This window comes from Rhipicephalus sanguineus, chromosome 1, assembly GCF_013339695.2.
Source record: "Rhipicephalus sanguineus isolate Rsan-2018 chromosome 1, BIME_Rsan_1.4, whole genome shotgun sequence".
In the NCBI taxonomy this organism is placed as follows: Eukaryota; Metazoa; Arthropoda; class Arachnida; order Ixodida; family Ixodidae; genus Rhipicephalus; species Rhipicephalus sanguineus.
In genome coordinates, this window is record NC_051176.1 from 338076345 (window position 1) to 338090350 (window position 14006).

A 14006-nucleotide genomic window follows, 5' to 3' on the forward strand; every position below is an offset into this window, starting at 1 on the left:
GACCTGGAAGTTGCTTGTGACAGCGGCATCCGCCTTCTCTCTGTAGACGGCTGTCGGAGCAATCTAATAATCTTCGCATCGAATAATGAACTGTTTCTCTTTTTACTGCGTAATTCCGCATAGTATACAGCCCTCAACCAGCACACCTATAGAAGTTTCCAAGGGGCGTTCAAATGAAAAGGTACGAAACGTCGTAACGACATGACTGTTTACATAGATGCCTATGTCGCTATGGAAGAATGTAGCGATACGTCTGGGCGATACGATTGGAGTCTCTGCCGTAGACAGGAGCATGCGGGGGCACCCGCATGCGCAGTACAGAGCAGAGGCTTTTATAAAGAGCGCCGTCCAATTGACGAGGCAGTGCGTGTGAGGACAGGATGGCGTTCACATAGCAAAATTCGACGGCTGAGGAGTAGGGGGCCGTGAAAAAATTTCTGTCAGCGGAAGGTGTTAAACCAGCCGCCATTCATCGTCTGTAATTTTCATGTGTTTGGTCCCCTGAAAAAACCCTTGAAAGGGAAGCGCTTCAACTCGAAGGACAAACTCAAGAACGCTGTGAAGGACTGGGTCTCGTCCAAGGAGGTTGAAAAAAAAACTTCTGGAGTGGAGGCGGCGAGCCGCCGCTGAAGCCGACGACCGCCATATTGCTCCGGGCAGAAAACGTGTCGGTCGTCGCTTGAGCCCGCGCGGAAGTTCCACAGATGGCGAATTTTTCCGCTCCTTTGGTGACAAGCGAGTGTTGTGGATGTCTCACTTGTTGGACTGCGATCTACTCGATAACCGCATTTACAATTTGTCGAAGATTACCAAGCTGTATATAAAAAACGCCGGGCCTGCGCGCAGCACAGTCACAGCGAAAGCTGGAAGAGCGGCCTTTCTAGAGCCCGTTCTAAACTCTCTTGGGGAAACTAATACAAGTACACTTTCAAGGTACCCACTACGTCGCAAATCATAATTTTTGTGAAGTACGGAAGCAATCACTATGCCATTATTCGTCTTTCTGCGGATAAGCGAGGTGCCGCTACACATCTGTAAGGCATTATGTGAACTTTGTTGATGCTGCCTGTGGTTCCTGGATGAAGAATAATGGCTGAGCCTTTTGTAATGGATTTGAAGCAATTAACGATCCGGTCACTCGTTGCGCAATTAGCATTATGTGACGCCTGCTCGTTATTTTACTCTTCTGACACGCTATATTACACTTTTAACGCTATTCCTTGCCCGACATGACGCCTGTAAGGATATTTTTGCAAAGGAGTTCCAGTCACTAGCGTGGCTCTGTGGTAGAATACTCGACTGCCATGGAGAGGACCCGGGTTTAAATCCCATATGAGCCTGTTTATTTTTATTTATTTCATTTTTCTTATTTCGCACGATAGTAGTTACGGACACCGGCGGCGGCAGCGGACAACCATCCCACAGTTGTTGTGATTTGATAAAAGCTTTCGCTGTAAAATCAGGCTTCACCACATTTCAAAAGAAATCAACCGGAAGAAAATTCGGCAGATCCCACGCGTTGTGGGAATCTGTTTCATGCGAAGCAGTCAGCGAGTACTGCTATGCTGTATTTTATGGCTTTGAGCCAAGCGTTACGAGGTGGATCAACGTGTTTTTGTAAGTGCAGTAGCTGTGTGCACAACGTGGGCTTACCAGGCACGTCAACACTGGCGTTTAAACGGTAACTTTGAGGTGCAACGTAACGTCAGCCCTCACGTTAGAACACACACGTCAGTATTATCGAAACTAAGTGCACATTATGGTGCAACCATGTGGATATCATACGTAACTTTCGTTAATATATTCCTCTGGGTCGAGCAATGCTTCAATATAGCGTGCTGAAACATAGGAATATAAATGTAATGTTTATTACACTACTATAAAAGCGGAGCCAACACTGGAACCGCAGACGTTAATCTGATATGACGCCTGTATCGTAGGAGTACATACGTACTGTGCATTGCTTTCTTGCAAAATTAGATAGCCAGCACCACAACCACACTTGACGTTGCACAGACATTACGCCTGTTTTTCCGAACCAGTCTATATACCCGACGTACCTTTGTGGTAGAATACTTGATTGCCACGCAGAATGCTTGGGTTAGATTCCTGCTGTGATCTTAATATTTATTCTTTCCATTCGTCGGGTCAACGCTGCCGATGTCGGTTTTTCTTAACGCTCTCGCATTTAAAGTACCAATGTCTGTTCTCGCGGTTCCTGGGTAGATATAAACTGTCAATCACATGTGGCGCATACCCGTACACCACGGCCAGTGGTAAACGGCTATGTGCCACACGTGTCTGGAGGAAAGGGTTTGACGACCTACGCGACAGAATTTTCCCGTTATTCATGTCATGATACGACAGCCATATCCGTCAAATCCTCTTACCCTCCCATGCCGATTTTGGTCTGCACCAAGTAAAGGAGGCGATCATGAGAGCACCTCGGCGTAGGTGGCTAGGCAGATAGATTCGTAGATAAAAACGCTGAATGTGCCAAAGGTTCGCTAAGAAATGCCTCGCATTTAAAACTCCCAGAGCGGAGTAAGAACACGGCTGACAATTAAGGACTGTTATTTTGAAAAAAATTATAGACGAGTGTAAACAAGAGCTGCAGCAAGCTAGTCAATTAATCTGCTTTCGTATCTCTTCTTTTGCTGTGTTTAGTTTTTAAGGACGCGTGTTTCATACGCTTAGTTTCGTGATTGTGTGCATTATGATGCATTTTGAAGTTATTTTGGATTTGTTGCTTTATCGATTCACGTATAAACCACATTGTATATTCTTCTTTTTTCTTTTGAAATTGTGTAAAAGCCGGGGGTGAATAAAATTTTATGTACCACTTATTAACTCCTCCATGTGCTTCATTTCGGGAATGCTGGAAGCGAATTCTACATGTTATCAGGCACGCTTCAGCCCATGTATTATGGTAGAAAAAACTGCCTTCTTCAATCCTGCAGGACAACAAAAAAATTCGGCCAAATAAGTCACACTAACTATCCAGTTCTCACGCTGAAACGCCCCCGCGGAAGCTCACAATTACGCTGTCCGTGCTCAAGTTGCGCTGCCTCTTGCCCGGAGCAAAATGGCTGCCAACCGGTTTCCCAGGCTTCACCCGCTCGCGTGGGCGCATATAGGGGACCTCCACTCCAGAAGTTTTTTTTAAACCTCCTTGGTCTCGTCACGGTCACAGGAATTCTGGGAACAAGGAATCCTTCGACTCGTTCATCAATGGAATCATTGTGATTAGGCACATAGTGTTTACTTTGAATAAATTCTTCATTTATGCCCACAGTGTCGTTTCGTACCTTTTCATTTGAACACCCCTTGCAGATGCGGCTGCATGCGCATATGCCTCGAGTGTTACTGATGGTATGTCATGTATAAAGTTTCGCCCCTTTTCTTCTTGTTATCAACTGCTCCTCTCCACTTGAGTGGGTGCCTTCTATTTTATCTACCTATGTTTACGTAGTCGGCTACTAATGTCGCGAGGGGAACATTTCGTTTGCATGAACGAAACGGAATAAATCCGTGAAGACCTCAGCGAAAAAAATGCGCTGCATGAAAAAAATGCTGCAGCAAATGTACTGTGCCTTTCGACAAACACAAGCGACACCATGCGTTAAGTATGACACACACTGTAAATTGTAGCGTTTGATACTTAGAACTGTGCAGCGCTCACAAAAATTGACAAGGGACAGAAGAAGTGCACAACGACATGTCGTGTGCACTTCTTCTGTCCCTTGTCTCTTTTTGTGAGCGCTGCACAGTCCTAAGTATGAATCAATACCAACTTTCTCAATTTTCTATTCTAAGTCGATTAGCGTTTGCCATGACAGACGCCATGAAGAAAGATAATTCTCACTCGTTCTGTTTACTTCCGTAATCTTGAGTCTTCTCTGCGCAGTTTTATTCTTCGCCACCTTGATCCGGATTATGAGACTCCTGAAATCCAGTGATATTTTCGTTAAAACTTCGCAATGAGGTATCCATTCCAAAAATTTCTGCGTGATGTATGGATTGAAGTATACAGGGTGTTTCTTTTAGAACAGACCTAATTCAATGGGCTGTAGTTTCGTTAAAAATTATACGATTTTAATGCCGTTCACAGAAAAACATTCAGTAAGGATGAAAATTTAATGACACGTTGCGTTTTTTTATGTGCAACGCAGAAAAAAAAACTCTAAATGCAGCGCCTAATGTGCCACCAATCCTGCTCTAATCCAGCGCTAATTCTGCGGTTGATATAGCGCTAATGTAGCTCTTGTGTAGCTCTTGGTGTAGTCCTAAGTCCTGCGCTAATATTATTCTTGTGTAGATCTTGGTGTAGTTCAAATCCTGCGCTAATGTTGTTCTTGTGTAGATCTTGGTGTAGTTCAAATCCTGCGCTAATGTCCTCCTTGTGTGGGCCTTGGTGTAGTTCAGATCTTGCGCTAATGTAGTTCTTGTGTAGCTTTTGGTGTAGTTGTAAATCCAGCGCTAAATCCTGCGCTAATGTAGCTCTTGTGTAGCTCTTGGTGTAGTTCTAAATCCCGCGCTAATGTTGTTCTTTTGTAGTTCTTGGTGTAGTTGTAAATGTTGCCCTAAATCCTGCGTTAATGTAGCTCTTGTGTCGTTCTTGGTGTAGTTCTAAATCCCGCGCTAATGTCGCTCTCGTGTAGCTCTTGGTAGAGTCACTGTATATGCTACTTTTAGGTAGCAGAGTTGCGCATAGGTACGGCTAGAAACCACAGCTATGCGGTGAAGTCGCCCTTCGTTTTTGCAGGCGACATGCCTACCGTGTCGCGGATTAACCTGTCTGGCGTGTCGAAGACGGGCGATAAACATTGGCTGTCGGTGGCTAGTGTTAATTCAGTTCGCTGCAGCGGCTGCGTCGAGAAATAAAAAAATTGGCCTAAGTGGCAGCTTCTCCGCAATGCATGGTTGCTAGCGGCGTTGGAAGACAGATGCGCAACTCTGCTAATTAAAGGTAGCATATAGAGTGACTCTAGCTCTTGGTGTAGTTCTAAATCCCACACTAAATCCTGCGGTAATATAGCTCTTGTGTAGCTCTTGGTGTAGTTCTAAATGCCGCACTAAATCTTGCGGCAATGTAGCTCTTGTGTAGTTATTGGTGTAGTTCTAAATCCTGCGCTAATGTAGCTCCTGTGTAGCTCTTGGTGTAGTTCTAAATCCCACGCTAATCCTGTGGTAATGTTAGTTCTTGGTGTAGTTCTAAATTCTGCGCTAATGTAGCTCTTGTGTAGCTCTTGGTGTAGTTCTAAATATCACACTAAATCCTGCGGTAATGTAGCTCTTGTGTAGTTTTTGGTGTAGTTCTAAATCCTGCGCTAATGTAGCTCTTGTGTAGCTCTTGGTGTAGTTCTAAATCCCACGCTAAATCCTGCGGTAATGTAGCTCTTGTGTAGTTCTTGGTGTAGTTCTAAATCCTGCGCTAATGTAGCTCTTGTGTAGCTCTTGGTGTCTTTCTAAATACCACGCTAAATCCTGCGGTAATGTAGCCCTTGGGTGGTTCTTGGTGTAGTTCTAAATCCCGCGCTAATGTCGCTCTTGTGTAGCTCTTGGTGTAGTTCTAAATCCCACGCTAAATCCTGCACTAATGTCGTTTTTGTGTAGATCTTGGTGTAGTTCTAAATCATGCGCCTAATGCAGATCCAATAAGTGAAACTTGAGGAAGTGCGTAACGCGGGCAACTTAGCGATTCCCTTGGCAATGGCGCGCTTGCCACCGCCTCGGCAATCGCGCGCTTGTGGCGCCTTTTCTCGCGCGGCGCGGCTATCAGCCAGATATTTCCGAAGCGTTTTTCGTGATTTTAGGCAAATTATTGCGATTAATTCTGGTTGTTTCGGCTGTTTATATTGTTACGGGGAGAAAAAGGCGTTGAAGGTTATATTTACAAGGTATATACAGAAGCCAAAACCAGGCATACAAGATGGAGCCAAGTGCGCGCGAAATCAGGGAACGTCGTCCTCTTTCATCACGTCTCTCTCTTCATCTTCGGTGGCGCTTCGTAGCATCACCCCCGGCGGCGAAGGCACCGACCCGGTGCTTGATTGGTCCGAGTGATACCGCTTGAGTCGAGTGACGTGAACAATTTCACGGGGTCGCGCTATGGTAGTGTCCAGAGGTTTGACTTCGTACGTGACGTCGGTGACTTGGCGCAAGACCCGGTACGGACCGGAGTACGGAGATGTCAGCTTCTCGCACAGGCCAACTCGCCGTGAGGGCGTCCAAAGAAGGACCATGTCACCAGGATTGAAGTGGATATCGCGGTGGCGGGCGTCGTAGATGCGTCGTTGTTTTTCCTGCGAAGTGCTAAGACGAAGGCGGGCAACCTCGCGTGCTTCTGTAGCTCTAGCGATGGCATCACGAGCGTACTCTGATGTCGTATCAAGAACGGGAGGAAGGAGCGTGTCGAAGGGCAGCGTGGGTTCTCGTCCGTAGAGGAGAAAAAATGGAGAGAAACCTGCGGAATCATGCCGAGACGTGTTGTAAGCAAACGTTACGAACGCCAGAGCTTCGTCCCAGTCACGATGATCTGGAGAAACATACATGGCGAGCAAGTCTGTTATAGTTCTGTTCAGCCGCTCAGTTAGGCCGTTGGTCTGAGGGTGATACGCAGTGGTGAACTTGTGTTTTGTAGCGCAAGAGTGCAAGATGTCTTGGACTACCTTGGATAGAAAGTATCGACCCCGGTCTGTAATGAGCTGTCGAGGAGCGCCGTGACGAAGGATGACGTCTTCGAGGAGAAAGTCAGCGACGTCGGTTGCGCAACTGGTAGGGATAGCCCGTGTGATCGCATACCGAGTGCTGTAATCTGTGGCAACTGCTATCCACTTGTTTCCACTGATGGATAGAGGAAAAGGGCCGAGGAGGTCAAGACCAACCCTGTAAAATGGTTCGGTTGGTATCTCGATGGGTTGAAGGCGCCCTGCTGGTAGGGTGGCTGGTGTTTTGCGGTGCTGACAAGGCTTGCACGAAGCGACGTAATGGCGAACGGAGCGGTAAATACCGGGCCAAAAGAAGCGACGTCGAACACGGTCATAGGTCCTTGAGACGCCCAGATGACCAGCGGTTGGAGTGTCATGTAACTGTGCGAGTACAGTCTGACGCATATGTGCGGGTATAACCAGAAGCAGGTCAGGTCCGCCAGGATGCATGTTGTGACGATAGAGGATGCCATCTTGGAGCACAAACAGACGGAGAGATGGAGGAGTTGTGGGGCCACTCAGCCGGTTAATGATGTTTCTCAAATGAGGATCACGTCGTTGCTCGTCTCCGATGTTGGCGAACGCTGAAAGTGCCAAGACGAATGTAGACTCGCCGCTCTCAGGAGGATCTGGTGGGTCTACTGGATGACGCGACAAGCAATCTGCGTCCTCATGTTGGCGGCCCGTCTTATAGACAACGGTGAATGAATATTCTTGCAGCCGTAAGGCCCACCGACCCAGCCGTCCAGTAGGATCCTTTAACGATGAGAGCCAGCATAAGGCGTGGTGGTCGGTGACAACGGTGAACGGCCGTCCATACAAATATGGGCGAAATTTGCCCACCGCCCAGACGAGCGCGAGGCATTCGCGTTCGGTGATCGAATAATTGCGCTCCGCGGGTGACAAAAGACGGCTAGCGTATGCAATGACACGGTCGCTACCATGCTGTTGTTGAGCCAGGACAGCACCAATGCCATGGCCGCTGGCGTCGGTACGCACTTCTGTTGGAGCGGACATATCAAAGTGGCCGAGAATCGGTGGCGACGTGAGGCGCATGGTCAGTTCTGTGAAGGCACTGGCTTGTTCAGGACCCCAGGCAAAAGCCACATCCTTCTTGAGTAGGTCCGTGAGAGGGCGCGCAATGTCAGCGAAATTGCGCACAAATCTTCGAAAGTAGGAGCAGAGGCCTACAAAGCTGCGAACATCGTTCGCACAGGTCGGCACAGGGAAATCCTTGACTGCGCGAACTTTTTCTGGATCGGGACGAACACCAGAAGAATCGACAAGATGTCCGAGGACAGTAAGTTGCCGGCGGCCGAAGTGGCATTTCGACGAGTTGAGCTGAAGTCCGGCCTTGCGGAACACAGAAAGAACTGTCGAGAGACGCTCGAGGTGTGTTTGAAAAGTCGGCGAAAAGACAATGACGTCATCGAGGTAACATAAGCAGATTGACCACTTAAAACCGTGAAGGAGAGCGTCCATCATTCGTTCAAAGGTAGCTGGGGCATTGCATAACCCGAACGGCATCACTTTAAAGTGATAAAGGCCATCAGGCGTAACAAATGCTGTCTTTTCACGGTCCATGTCGTCAACTGCAATCTGCCAGTACCCGGAACGAAGGTCAATCGAAGAAAAATACTTCGCACCACTGAGACAGTCAAGGGCGTCATCTATCCGCGGTAAGGGGTACATGTCTTTTTTTGTTACCTTGTTGAGATTTCGGTAATCGACACAGAAGCGCCAGCTGTTGTCCTTCTTCCTAACGAACACGACAGGGGAAGCCCAGGGGCTTGAAGAAGGTTCAATGATGTCCCGGGCAAGCATCTTGTCGACTTCTTTCTGTATGACTTGGCGCTCAGTATGGGAAACACGATAGGGTCGTCGGTGGATCGGGTTAGCATCGCCGGTGTTGATTCGATGCTTCACAACGGTTGTCTGGCCCAGTGGCCGGTCATTGAGATCAAAGATGTCCTGGTACGACGCGAGAAGGGCACGAAGGGCGTTCGCATGTTCGGCCGGGAGGTCAGAGGTGATCATTTTCGTCATGCTTTCTGATGAAGTTGGATCCAAATCAGGACTGGTCGGCAATTGTGTATCCCCTGTTAAAGCGGAAATGTGGTAGTCGCAGGCCGGGGCAAGGGTTGCAAGGGAGATACCCTGGGGTAGCACCTGAGGGCATAGTCCAAAATTGACGATAGGGAGACATGCGGCATTGGCGTGAATACGGATGACGGTGTGCGGGAACGTGACATTTTGCGAGCAGAGGACGGTAGCGTTGGGTGACACGACGTAATCTCCGTCGGCCACGGGTGGATCGGGCGAGACGTCAATGTACGTAACGGCCAGAGAGGGGACGCGAACGAAATCGGCAGAGCACAGCTTGCTCGGCGCAGGATCAGAAGGCTCAACGGCATAGGGTAAGGCGAGTTGGACGACACCCGTGGCACAGTCGATAAGACCTGAATGGGACGACAGAAAATCAAGTCCTAAGATAAGTTCATGCGGGCATTGCTCCAATACGTAGAACAAAACAGAAGTATGGCGCCCAGCAACAGTGACGCGTGCAGTACACATCCCAGTGACAACTGGAGTTGCACCATCGGCTACACGGACCACAGCGATCGGAGCAGGAGTGAGCACCTTCTTTAGGCGAGCACGGAGGTTCGAGTTCATAATAGATACGTGAGCGCCAGTGTCGATGAGTGCTATAACAGGTGCGCCGTCGACATCTACTTTGAGCAGGTTGTTGTGTCCAGGTAGTGTAAGCAGAGGAATTTCGGGTCGGGTCGTCAAGGCAGGCTCACCTCCAGGAGCTGCGCCCGTTAGTTTTCCGAGGAGCGGCGGGAGTAGAAGGGGGAAGGTGAGCGACGACGCAGAGGAGAGCGGGACAGGCGACTGGACGGCGAAGGGGAGCGGTGTGGTCTTGCGGGCGATGAGGGTGTAGCGGCGTCGTCTTCAAGGGGCGCAGGCAGGCGGGAACTACCAGGTGAACGTCGGGCGTTGGAATAGGTCGGCCAAGGCTGTGAGTTCCAGGAACTGCGACAGTGGCGAGAAATGTGGCCGACGCGTCCGCAGCAGAAGCAGATGGGCCTGTCATCAGAGGTTCGCCATTCCGCCGAGTTTCGGTAACGAGGACGGGCGTACGAGTTTCGGGGCAGATCAGGTAGGGCGGGTGGACGGTAGTCGGGTCTGTTCACTGGGCAGAGCGTCTGGATTCCTGCGTTGGCGAGCTCCTGGCGTACAACGGTCTGGATGAGGGAAATCGTGTTTGAATCGTCGGGGGCACGAGCTGGCGCAGGCACCGGAGATGCAGCTTCAATTTCGCGACGGACGAGGCGTACAATATTCTCAGCTGCAGCAGGAGCAGGTGGTGGACGGATGTCCTCGCAAGTAGACGTCGCAGCCGTGTTGGGAAGACGTGAAAAATGTGGCGTAATCCGAGGACTTTTGGCTTCTTCAAAGCGTCGGCATTCATTAATGACGTCGTCCACTGTCGACGAGTTGCGGAAAACCAGAAGAGTGAACGCATCATCCGCGATTCCTTTGAGGATATGCGCGACCTTTTCAGCCTCGGCCATCCTGTAGTCAACTTTGCGGCAGAGCGCGAGTACATCTTGAATGTACGTGATGTAGGACTCTGTGCAGGTCTGAAGTCGGCACGCGAGTTCTTTCTGTGCAGCGCGACGGCGCCCAATGGGCTTGCCGAACAGATCAATGAGTTTTTGTTTGCACACGTCCCAACTCGTGATCTCTTGCTCGTGGTTGCAGAACCAAACTTTCGCCGTGCCCTCAAGGTAAAATAGAATATTGGCGAGCATGAGCGTCGGGTCCCAGTTGTACAGTGCGCTCACCCGTTTGTAGAGCTGAAGCCAATCCTCGACGTCAGTGTTGTCCGTGCCAGAAAATGTGCCTGGGTCACGCGGTTGTGTCAGGACGACGGTGCGGTTAGTAGCGGCCGGTTGCCGCGCTGTTGGTTGCGGCGTGGTTAGTCGAGGCACGGTCGTTGAGGTTTCCGACTCATCCTCATTCTCGTCGTGAGCAGGCATCGCAGAGGCAGCCAAGGAGCGTCCGCTGCGGAGAAGCGTCGTGAATGTTGAAGCTGGGAGAACCCGCACTCTCCACCAAAATGTTACGGGGAGAAAAAGGCGTTGAAGGTTATATTTACAAGGTATATACAGAGGCCAAAACCAGGCATACAAGATGGAGCCAAGTGCGCGCGGAATCAGGGAACGTCGTCCTCTTTCATCACGTCTCTCTCTTCATCTTCGGTGGCGCTTCGTAGCAATATTATTGTATACCTTGTTAGTTTATTTTGCACTGCTTTTGAGCATTGTAGCTTTGTTTTATGCCTGTATTCACCACTGCGTGACTATGCAGCATGAGACAATGGATGGACGACAAGCCCCTAAAGTGCTATGTACTTAAAAGAATCAATAAGAAGTTTTGGGCGCCCCGGCAGCAGCCGGGGCGACATGCGGCATGCTGCATTTCGCGCCGCCGACATTGCACAGACGCCACCGCGTCCGCGTCTCTTCGTGACGCCGGTCGCGGCGTCACGAAGAGGTGACGCCGCGCGGCGCGCGCGTGCTAGTATATAGTACTCGTTTTTTGCGTCAACGTAATGTGATGAACCTGGCGTCGCTAACTTCAGCCGCCACAGGTTAACGCTAACGCTCCGCCGCCGGACTAACGGGACGGGCCATTAAATTTTCATCCTTCCTCGTGTACTTTGTAACTGCAGCCCATTAAATAGTTAAATAGGTCAGTTCTAAAAGAATCACTCTGTAATAAATAAGAAGCCTTTAACCGTGAACCAAAAACCGTTTCACCGTTTCTATCTATCTATCTATCTATCTATCTATCTATCTATCTATCTATCTATCTATCTATCTATCTATCTATCTATCTATCTATCTATCTATCTATCTATCTATCTATCTATCTATCCAACCGCCTACGTCTGGATGCTCTCGTGGTCATCTCGGCTTAATATATACAAAAATTGCTTTAGGCGGACAGAGCGTATGACGAACAAGATTGAACAGTCAGCGAGGCGCTGATTACACCGCACTCTTTGGCTTTCAGAGGAATCCAGTAATTCATGTCATGACATGTCGTTCGTCACCGTATGCTTGTCATGCATTGATGTCTGTCTATTCCAATATATACCAAGCTAATGAAACGTATATTGTGTTCTGTTATATAACATGCATGTCCGGTCATTTATATTTGTCATACGATTTCAATGCCAATTTTGGCATATATCAACTTAATGAAACGGCTGCAAGAGCACTAAGATAGTGTCATAATATGACGTACGTCATCGTGTGATTGATGACGTACATATACATAACATAAATGACATCATTTTCATGTTAGGACCTAAGAAGGGGAATTTTTTCGAGGTGCTCATTTCTTTGTCAGACACAACAAATGAATCCAGCAGATAATTAGGCCAAGGAAAGCACAGGGAACATTATTTGTTGTCTTTAACCGTAGTGTACTAATTATGACGCAAATTCAAATGAATTAAAGTGGTCGTAAAATCACCCTTTCCGTCCGTGGGATCCGAACCCACAACCTTGAAATTACACGTCCGATTCCCTACCCATTGAGCTATGGCGGAAGGCGCTTCTTTGCCCACCTCGTAGGGTACTTTTGTATGTGTAATCCCTGGGATGGTTAGCGAGCGCCACTCATAGCTAAGGCGGCGAGTGTAGAACACTCTCTTTTGCACGAGGCGGCAGCTGAGCAGTAAGCCCTTGCATGCTAATCTAAGGCCGCTCGTGGCCATTACGACGAGTGTGGCACACTCTTTTTTCTTCTTCCTTGGCTTCATTGTCTGTTAGTTCTCATTAATATTGAGTCTAACAAAAAAAAACGAGCCCTTAAATTTCCCTTTCTTTCGCATCTTAGCAAGCACAGCGGAACAAACACAAGAGAAAGAGACACGCAGACAGGACGTGTCTCAGGATATGTCTCTTTCTCTTGTGTTTGTTCCTCTGCGCTTGCTAAGATGCACAAGTTCCACACCCACCAACTAGACCAAATTTCCGCGTTGAATAGCCTCCTCCTTTCGTTCACCAAGGTCTCGTTCTGGCAGGCTTCATGCCTTCACGTAGTATGCGACGGATTATTGGTCAGCTGCCAGCTCGTATGAAAATCAAGTGCTATGTGGCGTGAGCAGGCAGAAAAAAAGAGTGATCCACAGTCGCCGTCATGGCCACGAGCGGCGCTGATTAACACTCCCGGGGTTAAATGCACAGATACACCTGATAACGTGGACGGGAGGATGACCGCCGCCGTAGCTCAATTGGTAGTGCCTCGGACGCGTTAATCGAAGGTTGCAAGTTTGGTCCCTGCCGGCGGCAAGTGATCTTTTCGTCCACCTTAATTTCTTCCCATTAATATCACAATTACTGCAAATAGCACCTCCTATACTTTCCTTGACTTGGTTGTCTGTTAGTTCTCATTAATATTGAGTTTAGCAACAAAAAAAATGAGACGTTAAAATACCGCTTCTTCCGTTCATTCATAGCAAGGGTCTCTTTCTGGCAGACCTCATGCCTTCAGGTAGCATACGAGGGTTTATTGGTCAGCTGCCAGCTCGTAAAAAAGATCACGTGCTTTTCTGTGCTGATGTATACTGATCAGGCTAACGAAACGGCCACGACGGCACAAATATAGATAGATAGATAGATAGATAGATAGATAGATAGATAGATAGATAGATAGATAGATAGATAGATAGATAGATAGATAGATAGATAGATAGATAGATAGATAGATAGATAGATAGATAGATAGATAGATAGATAGATAGATAGATAGATAGATAGATAGATAGATACGCTAAAAGTGGCTGAAGTTCGCTAAGAAATGCTTCGAGTTCAAATGCCGTGGCGTCAATAACATGACCTGGGTGACCCGCTGCGTAGCTCAGCATATAAGGTGTCGCGCCGCTAAGCTCGAGGGCGCAGGTTCGATACCGACCTCGGCGGCCGGATTTCTATGTGGGTGGGCGAAATGTAGAGAACGCCCGTGTGCTTAGAGGGTTCGAAAGTAATTCGGAGTCCCCCGCTATAGCATGCCTCATAATTATATCACGGCTTCGGCACGTAAAACACACCAATAATTGTTATTAACATTATATGGCTGTCGCGTACATCGCGGAACCCTTTCCCGGAGTCACGTGTGGGGAATACCGGCATACCATAACCACAGTTATCATATTGCAGTCAAGCCTGCTGATATGCCATGCCTGCGTGAATGCGATGACTAAACTATGCAGCGCCC

At 48.5% G+C, this 14006-nt stretch overlaps 1 protein-coding gene across 3 annotated transcripts in view; it reads right to left on the reverse strand.

Moving 5' to 3' along the window:
* LOC119379591 (uncharacterized) overlaps positions 1 to 14006 on the reverse strand; it is a 184632-nt gene that overhangs the window by 102375 nt on the left and 68251 nt on the right. For all 3 annotated transcript variants that reach the window (XM_049412028.1, XM_037648897.1, XM_049412027.1), the window contains one exon: positions 3866 to 3945. In XM_049412028.1, the coding sequence (XP_049267985.1) occupies positions 3866 to 3945 (80 nt within the window). The remainder of the gene's footprint in view (positions 1 to 3865; positions 3946 to 14006) is intronic.